This window comes from Leptodactylus fuscus, chromosome 1, assembly GCF_031893055.1.
Source record: "Leptodactylus fuscus isolate aLepFus1 chromosome 1, aLepFus1.hap2, whole genome shotgun sequence".
Taxonomy (NCBI): Eukaryota; Metazoa; Chordata; class Amphibia; order Anura; family Leptodactylidae; genus Leptodactylus; species Leptodactylus fuscus.
The window spans coordinates 167,662,887-167,678,098 of record NC_134265.1 but is presented as its reverse complement, the minus strand read 5'-3'; the positions used below and the strand labels follow the sequence as shown (position 1 = coordinate 167,678,098).

General features: G+C 39.8%; 1 protein-coding gene across 2 annotated transcripts in view; it reads right to left on the bottom strand.

Annotated features, from left to right (window-relative positions):
* Positions 1-6,853: 6,853 nt before the first annotated feature.
* Positions 6,854-15,212, bottom strand: part of C9orf72 (C9orf72-SMCR8 complex subunit) — a 40,522-nt gene continuing 32,163 nt past the window's right edge. For both annotated transcript variants that reach the window (XM_075279548.1, XM_075279539.1), the window contains exons 8-10: positions 14,752-14,809; positions 11,223-11,332; positions 6,854-9,073 (exon numbers count right to left, since the gene is read on the bottom strand). In XM_075279548.1, coding sequence (XP_075135649.1) covers positions 8,887-9,073; positions 11,223-11,332; positions 14,752-14,809 — 355 coding nt within the window. In that variant the 3' untranslated portion in view covers positions 6,854-8,886. The remainder of the gene's footprint in view (positions 9,074-11,222; positions 11,333-14,751; positions 14,810-15,212) is intronic.

The following is a 15,212-nucleotide window of genomic DNA, read 5'->3' as shown; positions in this document are numbered from 1 at the left end:
GGGGTGGGGTGGGTTGGGACACATTACCAGCAATCGCTTACCTGCTGTTCTTTGTTTCTGCCTGCCGCGGCACCTACCCTGGTCGCGCGGCCTGCGCATCCGTGGTTTCCTCGGAAGCGGTCCCTGGCTCAGGCGGAACCTGGGAACTGAGAACTAGTTCCCAGCCACTGCCGGCAGACAAAAGTTCCTACCCGCCGGCACCTGCAGCATCCGGACGTCCGCGATGCCGCCGCTACTCACTTGCTCCAGCAGGGAACCCGGACCGGCGCAGGGAGAGACCCCACGCAGCAAGGTACAATCTTAGGGGGGGAGAGGGGACCCTTATAGGAGGCCAAAGCACCTCTCCCCCGCCCACCTGTCCTGTCCCACAGGACAAAAAAAAACACAAAGGGGAGTTGGTCCTCTGACCTCTTATAGGGGTTGATTGCTGTTAGGTAAATATTCCACCTGTCCTAACAGCTCATAGGGGCAGGATTACCCCAGTTGTGCTGCTGTTGGGCGTAGGGGGAAATGTTCTGACTGGACTCAACCACAAACGCATTTCACACTCAAGTTCTACATGAGTTTGCAATGGATAGGGATCTCATTCAACACTGATACATATATGTATATTCACATGACAGTTTTTTCACTGACCCTTCAATGAGAAGATTGCAACAAGCTCTAATTTTGTATGACGCTAGGTTCACACTAGCGTTGGCCCTACATTGTTGGAGTTCATCGGGGGGACTCTGACAATGGAGAGACGGCCTGTTAAGTCAGTGGTTACACACAGAGCCCGACAGACTCATTTACTATAATGGAGTTTATTGAGCGTCTGTCGTTTTTAAACTGAAACTGGCCAAGAAAAAAATTCTCTGTGCAGGACTTTTTAGAGGACACTCTTCTTTAACAATAATGTCCCATAGTGGCTCCTTCACACAGTATAATGTCTCAGATTGGCCCTCACACAGTATAGTTGAAGGGCATTGTACTCTACGGGTAGAATAACTATGCATTATACTTTGGAGACGCACTATAGAGCATTATACTGGTTGGGGATCACCATGATGAATTGTGCTGTGTGGGGCCCATGTGTATATGGAGCCTACTATTTTACCTCCTAGCAGATCACCCAGGGCATATATGAATACGACTGTAATATGGACATACTTTTTTCTCTGTGTTAATAATATTAATAATTGCTTGCCACATAAATGAATAGTGCAGGTAAATAGAATAAACTTTGTAATATATCATTTTTAAGAAATCTATTTCCTTCTCCATTTATCAAGCTGAGTTACTTTTTACATATTTGTCTATGGAAAGTGTAAGGAGGAGAAAGAGGCTTCTGGAAAAGATACGCAAGTAAACAAAACAGCCTGAGTGAAGATATATTTAATAAGTTGAATAACAAAGTTTCTTATATTCTCCTACAGTATTCAATTATGAAAAGAGGTTTTAAAATTTGAGGTGCGCTTTAAATCAACACACTACTGCAAAGCTAGGCAATCTGTATTGCACAAACCTTCTTGCCCTGAGAGTCACCTACAGGCAAATTCAAAATCCAAACCGGATTTCCTCCCAGTCCCAAAATACACTATACACTGTCTACCCATAAGTATTTGGACACCCATGCAAATGAAGATATCTGTGGTCATGATGTACGTCATGCCTTCCGCCGTTAAATAGGAATCAGCATTAGCATTAGTGCATTGGCATTAGTCGCATTCAAGATGCCACGAAATGAAGAGGTGTCCAACTTCAAGAAAGGGGTAATTGTCGGATACCACAGTAATGGTCGATCCTTAAGGGACACTGCAAGAGAACTGAATTACCCAAAATCGAGAGTGGCCTATGTGATTACAAAGTGGAAGGTGAACAGTGATTGTTGGAATGTTCCCCGAGTCGTCAGATCCCTGAAACTGGGAGATAGAGACCAACGAGTGCTGGCCAGAGAAACCGCACCCAACCCATGGCTCACATACATCAGGAGTTTCATCAGGCATCCAGGAGTATTGTGTCTATCAATACCATCCATAAGGAAGCATCTGCTGGGTTCTACCAACTATTGAATATGAATAAATGTTGTTTTTCTATTCTACCACAGGTGTCCAAATACTTATTGGTAGACCGTGTATTAAGACACACCAGTTCATCACCGAATTCAGGTGTTTCATTCAGGCCTATTGCCACAGGTATACAAAATTCATTACCTAGCTATGCAGTCTGTTTGTACATACATTTGTGAAAGAATAGCCAGTTCTAAACATCTCAACAAATTCCAGCATGAAACTGCAATGAGATGCCAACATTATAACAAGTCAGCTCATGAAATGTTTTCCTTCCTAGATATTTCATCATCAATTTAGTGTGTATTATTGAAAATTGGAAGCGCTTAGAAACAACAGCAATCCAGTAAAGAGAAATCTTAGTGCTTCAGCATACCAAGACATTTTGAACAATTATTTTTTTCCAACTATGTGGAAACAATTTAATGAAGGTCCTTTTTTGTTCCAGCATGGCTGGGCACCAGTGCACAAAGCAAGGTCCATAAAGGCATGATTGGGTGAGTTTAGTGTGGAAGAACTTGACTGACCCTCACAGAGCAGAAATGCAGCTTTTTTGTTGCAGATTTTGCTGTGGTTTTTTGAGCCAAAGCCATTATTGGATTGAGCAGAAGAGAGAAGAATAAGGGCTACCTATATACACTGGCTACCAATAAGTACTTGGACACCCATGCAAATGAAGATATCTGTGGTCGTGATGTACGTCACACCTTCCTCTGTTAAATAGGAAACAGCATTAGCATTAGTCGCATGCAAGATGCCATGAAGTGCAGAGTTGTCCAATTTCGAGAAAGGGGTAATTGTGGGGTACCACAGAAATGGTTGATCCTTAAGGGACATATCAAGCAAACTGAATTACCCCAAATTGACAGCGGCCTATGTGATTATGAAGTGGAAGGTGAGCAGGGATTGTGGGAATGTGCCCCGAGTCGGCAGCACCCTAAAACTGGGGGACAGAGACCGACGAGTGCTGATCACAGAAACCGCACCCAACCGATGGCTCACATAAACCAGGAGTAAGGAAGCATCTGCTGAGTTTTACCAACTATTGAATATGAATAAATGTTGTTTTCCTATTCTACCACAGGTGTCCAAATACTTATTGGTAGACAGTGTATTTCCCATTCCCTCTATAGCCATACTTGGCTTTGCCTCAAAAAACTGAAGCAAATATGCAAGAAAAAAAGCTGCGTTTCTGCAACGTGGGGCCTCAGCCTTTGAATGAACTAGAATGGAGATTACAAGTCAGGCTTTCTCGTCCAACCTCAGTGTCTCAACTCACTAATGCTCTTCTAGATGAACGAACACACTGTAAAATCTTGTACTTGTATCCTTATAGTGCATATTGATGGCTCATTTGGACAATCCTTGAGACTTGTGCAGTAATATCCGTATACAGTCGCGATGAAAACATCAATACCATGTAAGTAACAGGATAAAACAAAATGTTACAGTCCATTATGTTGTCCTATGCATGTTTAAAATTCATTCATAGGGTACGTAAGTGGTTATAGTCTCATGGTCATGTAAACAATATTTATTTCAGAATATTAGAAAGAGTTCTGAAAAGTCCTTTCCACACTATTACATCTAAATTGGTTTGGATTATTTGGGTCTGGCATGCTTTACAGTCATCCAAGTCTAATGGAAAGGAGAACCTTTTATCTTCTGCCAAGCACCCACAAATAAAGAGCAGCATATGTTAAATGCAGAGCAGGACATCTAATGAATAACTTATTGATTTCTATAAAACCACCAAGAAAGCAATCTCAAAAACAACCATAAGAACAAGAAAAGGCTAACAAAACCCACCCTGTTTTATAACTGTGAGATATTATAACCTTTTAAATTGCATTTAGCTATTTTTATATGTTACAATCAAATCCATTCTTTTAATAAACGTTTGCACATCCTTTCTATTGCAATCTAACCTTTTAGGCCAACCTTTTGTTGTTTTTTATTTTGTAAAATAATAAAATAAAATAAACCAGTAATAATATAAAGTTCAAAATCTGGCTTTAGCCAACATATACATGAGCTTATAAAAGTCATGTGCATACATACAGGCAGTCGATATATCCTGGAATCAACAGCAAGCCCTGCCTGTATAAGGCTGAGACCCCATGTTGCGGAACACTGCTTTTTTTTTTGTTGCAGATTTTGTTGTGTTTTCTTGAGCCAAAGCCAAGTATTGCTACAAATGGAATCGGAAATAAATACACACGTGGACAAAATTGTTGGTAACCCTCGTTTGATGAAAGAAAAACCCATAATGGTCACAGAAATAACTGGAATCTGACAAAAGTAATAGTAAATAAAAATTCTATGAAAATGAACAAATGAAAGTCAGACATTGCTTTTCAACCATTTCAATACAATGAAAAAAAAAATAAAATTAATAAAACTCATGAAACAGGCCTGGACAGAAATGATGGTTCCTGTAACGTAATATTTTGTTGCACAACCTTTTGAGGCAATTGCTGCAATCATACGATTCCTGTAACTGTCAGTGAGACTTCTGCACCACTTAACAGGCATTGTGGCCCTCTCCTCATGAGCAAACTGCTCCAGTTGTCTCGGGTTTGAAGGATGCCTTTTCCAGACAGCATGTTTCAGCTCCTTCCAAAGATGCTCAATAGGATTTAGGTCAGGGCTCATAGAAGGACACTTCAGAATAGTCCAATGTTTTTCTCTTAGCCATTCTTGGGTGTATTTAGATGTGTTTTGGGTCAATATCCTGTTGCAAGACCTATGACTGAGATAAGCTTTCTGACACTGGGCAGCACATTTCTCTCTAAAATCCCTTGATAGTCTTGAGATTTCATTGTACCCTGCACAGATTCAAGATACCCTCTGACAGATGCAGCAAAGCAACCCCAGAACATAACAGAGCCTCCTCCATGTTTCACAGTAAGGACAGTGTACTTTTTAAGATATTCTTCATCATTTTTCCATCTGTGAACATAGAGCTGATGTGCCTTGCCAAAAAGCTCGATTTTTGTCTCATCTGTCCGTAGGACATTCTCCCAGAAGCTTTGTGGCTTGTCAACAATTTTTATTCATTATACTTTTGGCAGATTCAAGTTATTTCTGTGACCATTGTGGGTTTTTCTGTCATTAAACAAGGGGTATCAACAATTTTGTCCACGTGTGTAAAGGAAGTCTTTATATTTCTAACTTCTGCTCAATTTAGTCCTGCTTTTGGCTAAAAAAAAAAAAAAAAGGAACAAAATCTGTAACACAAAAAGCTGTGTTTCCGCAACTTGGGGCCTCAGTCTTAGGGCTCATTCACATAGGTAGATATTGAATTGCCATTGTCATTTGCCTCCATTTAAATGTGGCAATCATTGCAAGAATGAAGACACATACAGCAGTGTCTGACATTCTCTGAGTACACATTATTGTTATTAACTTGCCCATGTTACCAGCTACACGGTTTTGCAGGTTTACTTGCATTTAACAGTGTTTAATATAAAACACTGGACGCATGCAAGGCTCAACTATGTATCCCCCCACCCTGAGTATGTTCAGAACAACAATTGTTTGTCCATTCATTGATTGTTTTCTGGCATAGTCGTGTGCATCCAGCTTTAGGACGAGACCCCGTGTTGTGGAAATGCAGTTTTATTGGTTGCAGATTTTGCTGCGTTTTTTTTTGAGCCAAAGCCATGTGAAAAAGGTAGAGATTTCAGTACCTATACAGTTCCCATTTCTCATGTAGCAATTCCTGGCTTTGGCTCAGAAAACGCAGCAAAATCTGCAACAATAAAGCTGAGTTTCTGCAACATGGGATCTCAGCCTCAATGGGCTAAATGAACATATTGAAAGAAACTGAAATCCAAAATTTTGATTTTGTTTTAATGTCTGTGAAATACTTATTGATTGTGGGGATAACGTCTATCCTTAGGGAGAGACCACCTTCTCAGGTGTGTGGAGACTTATACAGCCATAGTTGCTCCACTGCAAAGGAACATGGGAAGAATATGCAAATCTGTCTCCCAAGATGTAAACAGGGAGACAGTGCCTCTGTTATGCTGCCCTCTATAGCAAGCACCCTGAACAACATGCCCGACTTCCCAGAAGCCTTTACTGCATGATGCGAGGTTATAACTAAATCAATTTCTCAGCTATGGATGGCACCGTTTCTGTCTCTTTGGACTTCATCAGCGCAGCCTAGAGAGAACTGATTTGGTTTAAGTGAGAGGCTGAGAGACCAGATTGTGGGGATAACGTCTATCCTTAGGGAGAGACCACCTTCTCAGGTGTGTGGAGCAAAATACTTATTGAGTTAAAGAGGACCTTTCATCAGATCGGGCACATGCAGTTTTATATACTGCCGGAAAGTGCGCTGTCCAGCAGTATATAGAACTGCATGTGCCCGATCTGATGAAAGGTCCTCTTTAAAAAAGTTCCAAAATGTTTTTCATGTTTTGAGAGGTGTAGATTAGAAAATAGGGTGATACATTTGGGTTTTATTATGTATGCCTTTAAAAGCCTCTTCAGAACTAAGTTGGTCCCTAAAAATTGGGCTTTGGAAATTTTCTTGAAACTTTGAAAAATAGCTGTTAGAATTGTAAGCCGTTAAGCACTCTAAAAAATTTAAAGGACAAAAAATTATGCCAACATAATAAATATATCACTATATCTCTGCTTATCTAACTTGGGTAGTTTGACTTTCTCAAAAGCAGGAGATTTTACATTTTGAAAACTACAATTTTTATTTTCACAAAAATTCATATTATTTAATAAATAAATGCAAACATATCTACCAAGGTAAACACTAAAATCTATAATTGACATGTTGCGATTTACAAAAAAAAAAAAAGCGTAGGTTTTTCCCAGAATCCCATCAACTTTGCAGGTACAGTAAAATGCTGCAGTGTTTCTGCCGAGGCAAAATCGCGGCGTTTATGCTATGTGATAACTGTACTAATCTAAACACCCTCTCCTACTTACTAAATAATCAAAAATGTATATTTATCCATAACCTTGGGGCGGTTGTGTGCAGTAGACGTGGATCATTGCTGCAGAGAATAGAGCAGCTTGGGAAAAATGCACACCTGTAGAATGAAGGTTCGGCTGTCTTACAAGAAGAAGCATGGAAGGCAAGTATATAATATGGGTGGGGGGTTGGACTTAATAAGTAGGGAAGGGTGGAATAGCTAGAGAGACAAGGCGGGGTTATATGGGACGGAGGTAGAAAGAGGAAGGAGGGATGGAGTAAGGAGAGAGTGGTTAGCGTGGAAGTTACGTAGCAGGAAGCTGAACCTGTAAACAAATGCAGGTGATGCCAGGAGCTCCCAGAGACACCCAGAAATCATTCAAAACACAGCTAAAGGTATATGGGTGCATTTATTAACCCATTAAAAACAGACTTTAAAAAAAAACAAACAAAAACAAAACAAAACATTTTTTGCCTGGAAAACCCCTTTAGACTAAGACCCCATGTTGCGGAAATGCAGCTTCTTTCTGTTGCAGATTTTGTTGCGTTTTTTTTGAGTCAATGCCAAGAATGAATTAAAAAGAAATGGGAAATATATAGGAAGTTCTTATATGTCTACCTTTTGCTCAATCTATTCCTGACTTTGGCTAAAAAACGCAACAAAATTTGCAACAAAAAAAGCTGAGTTTCAGCAATGTTGGGCTTCAGCCACGTTGCGGAAACACAGCTATTTTGTTGCAGTTTTTTTGAGCCAAAGTTAGGAGTGGACTGAGCAGCAGGTAGAAGTATAAGAGCTTTTTACAGAGTTCCCATTCCATTTGTAGCCAATCTTGACTTTGGCTCCAAAAAAAAAAAAAAAGCAACAAAATCTGCAACAAAAAAAGCTGCGCTTCCGCATTGTGGGGCCTCAGCCTCCACGTTGCGGAAACACAACTTTTTTTTGTTGCAGATTTTGTTGCAGTTTCTTGAGCCAAAGCCAAGAATGTCTACAAAAGGAATAAGAACTATAGAGGAAGTTCTTATACTTCTACCTGCTGCTCAATCCACTCCTGGCTTTGGCTCAAAAAAAATGCAACAAAATCTGAATTTCCGCAATGTGGGACCTTAGCCTTAAGGTGATTTTTGGCCATATAAATATAATGGCATGATTCCTCTCTGCAAAGAGCAAAGCAAAGACATAGATGACAGATACACAGATATAACTTGGATGTCAGGTCTAAAAAGAAACTTGAACAATTTGACTTTCAGCATTTTTTGTAAATTGTGAAGAATGTCAAAAACAGAATAAAAAGAAAGGTAAGCATTTACAAAGTTGCTAATCTTTGATGTAGTTTAACTGTGAATTGGAGTTCAGAAGCAAAGTTTTCTTTTAAACATTTTTGTCAGAAGTGTCTTAACATAGAAAATGCCTCAAACTGCTTTTTTACCTATGACAAAAGTATGAGAGTATTTTTTGACTGAAATATGACAATTCCCAGCATGGACACTTTTATACAAGAGACTCAGCATCGTTTGTATACTGTATGGGCTAATGCAAAAAGTGTCTTATTAAATATATATATTACCAACCATTTTTTTCTTTTTATCAACTCTTCTATAAAACTTTTTGTTCTCTACCTTTTACAATAGGTATATAGGATTTGGGGTAAAATATTACGATACCAGTGCAAGACAAACATGTCATGTATACACACATTCAGTATATTATGTTCTCTATACCATGAACACAAAGCAATGTGCGTGTAAGGCAGACATCAGGTATACATCAAAAGTACAACTTAAAATAGACATACAGTAACTTTTGCTACTGTCCCAGATTTCCCAGCAATCCCTTTAACTGTGAGCAAGTGAATTCACATGAAAGCTTCTGACAGTTCCAGGTGCTCAGTGAACTAGCTAAAAAGTCATTAGCACATCCCTCTCTTGCACACTGGTGTGAAAAGGTTTCCCAAAAATAAATGAGTGAAGTCCTGGTTTGATCTTTTCAGCTAAAGACATAACAATGTTGAGATCGCCCTCTACTGTCAGATCCAGGTCAGTTTTCAGGTTACGCAAGGATTTGAAAACCTTCTTACCCTTTTGTCTAGAAAAGAAAGAAAAAAAAACATCATTCTGATTTGTAAATGTAAACCTTGGCTTCACTTCAGGTGCCCATAACCCTTATAACGTTATGCAGGAAAGGGGTGCAAGGGAAAACACAGCTCTTACGTGCATAAAAAAGAAACAATTGAATAGTTGAAAACACGCACTCACATTAATTTCAGAGGAGATTGGATTTGCCCGGAAGATTCCCTTTCGGCTGGGGTGATTGAAAGATTCCAAACTTTGCTGGAATCTTACTACCGAATGTCTGCATAACCCTTATATTAGTTTTAGAAAAGCGTATTAACTCTTTAGATTTTTGAGTGTTTCTACAATGGTACCTTAAAGTCATGGAAGATTTACAGGGTGCTTTTGATGGGTGCCAGGAAAAACCTAGACCTTGACCAAAGTGAATTTCTATGTAACGTTCATTGATAAAGGATCTCACACTGCAATGGTAGTTTAAAAAATATTTGTGTTTTTTGTTCATCACACGTGTCAAGCAGAGCAAGGTTTGTGAAGTTTCAGCCTCAAAAACAGGCCTTCATCAGACTCAGACTTATAAGCCAAAGGTTGAGAAGTAAGAAAATGTTTAAATCTGTATACTAGAAAAGCTGCGTAGGCTTGGTCAAATATGCCTGTTGTCTTGAAGAAAAAAGCGCCAGAGTATATGTTGGTAGCGTTATTATATCAGGTACAGCCTGTACCTGTTTATAATAACGCTACTAATGTAATGTTGGTAGCCAGTTTTTGAGGCTGAAACGTCACAAATATGGTCTTCGCTGCAAATGCCTGTTTACTGTCTCTAAAAAACATGCACCTCCAATGTTCCCACTGGTCATCTACCCTCACCCAAATGTACCAATATTTTGTCACCATATCCCCATCTCTCCATTTCACAACACCTGCTGACCTTTCTGACCTCCATTACCGCAGGGAGCGTTTCTGCTAAGAAAAGAAGCAGGATGTCCACTTACAATGCTATCCTCTTATCTAACTTCCCACATCAAAAATACTCCAATATTCTTATTTTATCTAATTAGAGCTTCTAGTATACCGATCCCCAGCATGAACAACAGAGGTTACAGAGGGCACCTATGTCTAGTCCGCTTAGCCAAAAAAAGCTGCCAATAATTCCCAATTTGCTCAAATTTTATTAAAGCTGCATTCACATAAAAGAACACCATCAATAGCTCAATGCTTTTCTAATTGCAGAAAAGTGCATATAATACTATACAATTTAAGATGTAAGCTAATGGTCAAAATTTTAAAAAGGACAGTGTAAATCCAGCCTGCGGAACCGCAGCATTTATATTTTTTTTATGATTTCACTGCATTTTTTGGGCCAAAGTCAGAAAAAGATGTAAAGGGTGCTCTATCATTTGGAAATCGTCATTTGAGATCGTGATATGCCCGAATAGCCTTTACAAAGGCTATTCAGGTGCTGCTGCTGCTAGATTTTGAAAAGCATACCGATATGCAAATGAACCTCTCCGTGCACCCTGGGCGTTCTCCAAGCGCTCGTGTACCCGCCTGCGTCATACTTTTTTAACGCCCCCTTCTTTGTTCGTGATCCTGTGATTGCTTCCATTTTCTGTAGTCTCGATCCTGCGCTTTGAATTCTCAGGTATGCAAGATTTTCTTGTGCGCTTTCTTCTATTGTTCACAAGAAAATGTGCATGTGCAGAAGCGCTCCAAAGGGAGCTTTACTGTGCATGCCCGAGATTTCAAAGCGCAGGGATCGAGACTACAGAGAATGGAGGCGGTTACACCTACGGAGGAGGAGGAGGGCGTCACAGGAACACAAGAAAAGGAGCAGCACTTGAATAGCCTTTTTAACTTAGGGTCCCTAAAAAAAAAATCACAAGAACAGGGTCCATGTGTGCCAGTCCTATAGGACTGTTGGAGAAAGTGTATGGCTTCTCTTTGGCAGTCTCATAGAGATGATGTGGAAGGAATTCATTCATACGGAACGACCTGTCAGATCACACTAAAAACACAGTATAAATTGTACTATGTACTATACTATACATGAACTAAAATATTTCAAAGTTTATGATAACTGTATTTAAAACCTATTATTGCTGTTGCCATGTTGGGGAGGAGGGGATGGGGGAGTATTTCTCAGTGATTCCAACTCTTCAACTTACGTGTCATCTTCAATATATTTTATTAGTGTCAGTGCCTTTCGATGAAGTATTAACATAAACTGTGACAAAAATGTGCTCCTTAGAGAAAGGTTTGGTTTCAACTGAAATACCTGGAAAAGAAAAAAAAAAGTGGAATGGTGTAGAAATACAGTAAAGTTGAATTCTAGTGCCACAATATCAGCAGAAGGGACCACATTGTCCCAGAACTATATAAAACTACTTTACTGCACAACAGAAAGACAAAGATATATGAGTACAACACACATTCAGAATATGCAACTGCGAGAATAGTAAGTGAACGCTTTGAAAGTACCTGGATTTCTGCAAAGATTTCTAATAAAATGCGGCATGTTTCTCAGAGACGACTGCGCATGCACACAGGCCACAAGAAAATGGCTACTTAAACAGCTAAACATTTTTCTTGTGGCTGCGGGCATGCGCAGTCTGCTGTGCCCAAGGCCTAGAAGATTGAAACCCAGATCGGAAGAAGACACAGGGAGAGGGCGGTCCAGAAGAAGATAGAGACGTCGCTGGCGATTTCTCTCACAGCATTGGGGACGCCCCCAGTGCTGTTTGAGCGCTGGGGACCGCCCCCAGTGCTGCCAGAGAACTCATTTGCACACGGAAGAAAACCGGGATTTCTACCAAGGAGAAGAATGGCCTTTCTTAAGGCTATTCCTATGTGTTAGGGACAAAAAATGTCATTTTAATGACAGAATCCCTTTAAGGGATTATCTTGTTTCTGGGATTGATGGCCTATACTTATGATATGACACACAGGACCTCTGCAGATCAGCTGTAGTGAGAAAGTGCAGCTCTTGGTAATGTTTACATACTGTGAGCTGTGCTCCTCATTTGCTGTACAAACTGTAGTGGAGAGTTTAAATACTGCAGTGCTGTGCCATATACACAAATTTTATATAGTACTTAACCCTAAATTTGTCTAATTTGTATAAAAAACAAAGGATATAGCCATTTTAAGTTACCACTTCCCTTTGTCAGATGCTACAGCTCCACATACTTGATTACAGGTGTAGGGGACAAACTCCCCATTGTCCGTGTGCAGAGATCAATGATCGATGCTCGATATTGGCAACTTATGGCAGACCATCTGCACCCCTTTCTGGTGTTGGAGTTGACTGATGGGGATGCTGTGTACCAACAGGACAATGCAACATATCATCGCTCGTTGATGGCATGGGACTGGCTTAATGAACACACCAGTGACCTCACGACCCTTGAATGGCCTGCCCGCTCGCCCAACCTCAACCCCATAGAGCATTTTCGGGATGCTGTGGATACCAATGTCCACTCCATGGACCCAGCGCCAACTACACAGGACCAGACTGCATGGATCAATAACCCTTCCAACACTCGTGGAGTCCATGCCTCGTCGTCTTGTTGCAGTTATCAGGGCTCGCGGAGGGGTGACCCGCTATTAACGGCGCATCTGGTATCTTCCCATGACTTTTGGCCACTCAGTGTACTTGTTAGTGGTACACATGGATCAATAGTTTTGTATTTATTTATATTAAAAAATATATAATTTATGAAATTCGATGGAAATACGGAGAAATTAACAATTTTCAAAATATGAAATGTTCTGCTTTTCAGCTAGTCATACCACCCACAGCATCTAAGGGGTTAAAACTACTGATTGGCGCTCAACATACAATTATGTCCTATGTTGTTAAGGGGTGAAGGACTCTAGAAAAATACTATCATACAAGACTGATGCACAGCAATGTGATCCCCATATACAAAAAGGGGTTATTCCTTGAGTATCTCAATGAAAATAATCTTGCAACACCCAATCAGTATGGGGTTTTTGAGAAATCTGTACCATCTAATGTGATCAGCTTCTCTAGACTGAACCTGATATGTGCTGATATCTAGTCTTTTCAAAGGAATGTAATACTTGTAATATGGTATAAAAAAATTTGAACATTGGGACTAGGGGAAAATATATGTAACTGGGTTCACAACTGGCTCAGTGATGGGAAACGCAGCTTTTTTTTGTTGCAGATTTTGCTGTGGTTTTTTGAGCCAAAGCCAGGAATGGATTAAGCAGTAGGTAGAAGTATAAGAACTTCATTTCCCATTCCCTTTGCAGCCATTCTTTGCTTTGGCTCAAAAAAATGTAACAAAATCTACAACAAAAAAAGCTTCCGCAACGTGGGGCCTTAGCCTTAGGGAGCCTTCACATGGAGTAAACGCGTGTGTATTTTTGCAAAATACACGTGTAAAAACAAACGTGTAAAAATAAGACTCTCATTGACTTCAATGATATTTTTTACACGTGTAAAAATACGCCTGTAAAAATAAGCCTGTAAAAATGTAATTGAAGTCAATAGGAGTCTTATTTTTACACGAGTACTTTTACACGTGTGTTTTGCAAAAATACACGCGCGTTTACTCCGTGTGAAGGCTCCCTTACAGTGCAGAGGTACAACTGTTTGTGTGTTATTAGTATAGGTAGATTGAGTTTGTCCATAATTGTGATTTAGGTACAAATCAGACCTATATTTTAATAATACTCAATGCAGTAATCCAAGTAAGAGGGCGTTCACACTACCATTGTAAATGTCCATTGCAATCTTCAGTCATCGGATGACAGCAGCGGACATTAAACTGTCACAGAGAATGGCACCAGACAGAAGCTATTTTCCGTCATGTTTGTTTACTATTGTAACAGAATCTAAAAAGTCGTCTGCCTATGATGGAAGACAGCAACGGACCTTTACAATGGTAGTGTGAACTCCCCTAACTACTTTATCCTGCAGCTTCTAATTCACATTTAGCTAATTCTAGTGAGAAATTCAGAGTGCAGGCATGGACTTTAAAGCCAAAATACATGTCAAAAGTGGAGTAGATGCAAAAATTCAATACACACCAGAGGGGAAAACTGCAAAGAATCAATTCTAATATACTTAAGAGCTGATGCCTTGCCTTTTATAATGCAGCCATCCAAAAGGTTCATTTTTTCCTTCTATAAATTCTAGGTTAACACCTCCCTCAGCTTGTGAGCATCATAGAAGTATAGCATTCACAAGAAGTGCACAGAGACAGATCTGGGCAGGTTAAGAGAAGCATTTATCCCAAGGTGCCCAGGAGAAATGCATCAAATAAAAAGGTGGTGGTGGTGAAGGAGGAAGAGTTAGTGCTCTACATTCAGATATGATAGTATTATATGTAGCATAAGGGAGTACTAGTAACATCATGTCCACCCAGCATACAGCTCTGCCACTAACACACTAGGTACCTCAAGATGTCACAACATCATGGGTGTCTAGATCAACAACTTGAGTGCAGAAGGTATTGTTTCCACTTTTAGATTTCCCAAATAATGATCTCTGAAATTACAGGGCAATCTAATGTTAGGTTTAGAACACTGCATAGAGATATATATGGGATATATGGGATTAAGTTGAACAAACCATTGTGAGAAAACTGAGTAATAGAATTCTAATAAGAAACAGCTCCAATAAGCCGCCACCATTGGCAATGTTTTGCAAAGGGTATACACTACCTGTTCCAAAAAGTTGTTGACAAATGTGTCTCTGTGTAGGATGTCTTGAAAAATATTCCTGGAAGAAAAAAATACACACAAGTGAATGAAACATGGACTGAAGTAATACAATGTTATCAGGCATATTATTACATCATGTGAAATCGGGAACTAGCCGTAGACGATCATCCTCCCAGATTTAGTTTAACTACAAAAAAATCCAAAATGTGCAAAGATCATCCAACCCTCTTGGCAGTACGCGAGGGTGAGGTGAAAAAGTGGCTACTTTAGTACAAGGGAATTGGATATTTTGTGCAGATAATGAAATTAGCATTTCACTAGACACTTGCGTACTACCAGCCACCCTGCTGTACCCATTCACTCATCTGCTCAGCTAAGCGGCTAACTGCAGGCTTCATCTCTCTATTAATATGATTTTCCATCAATATTTGCTAAGACTTTCAAATTAGCTTTTATACACT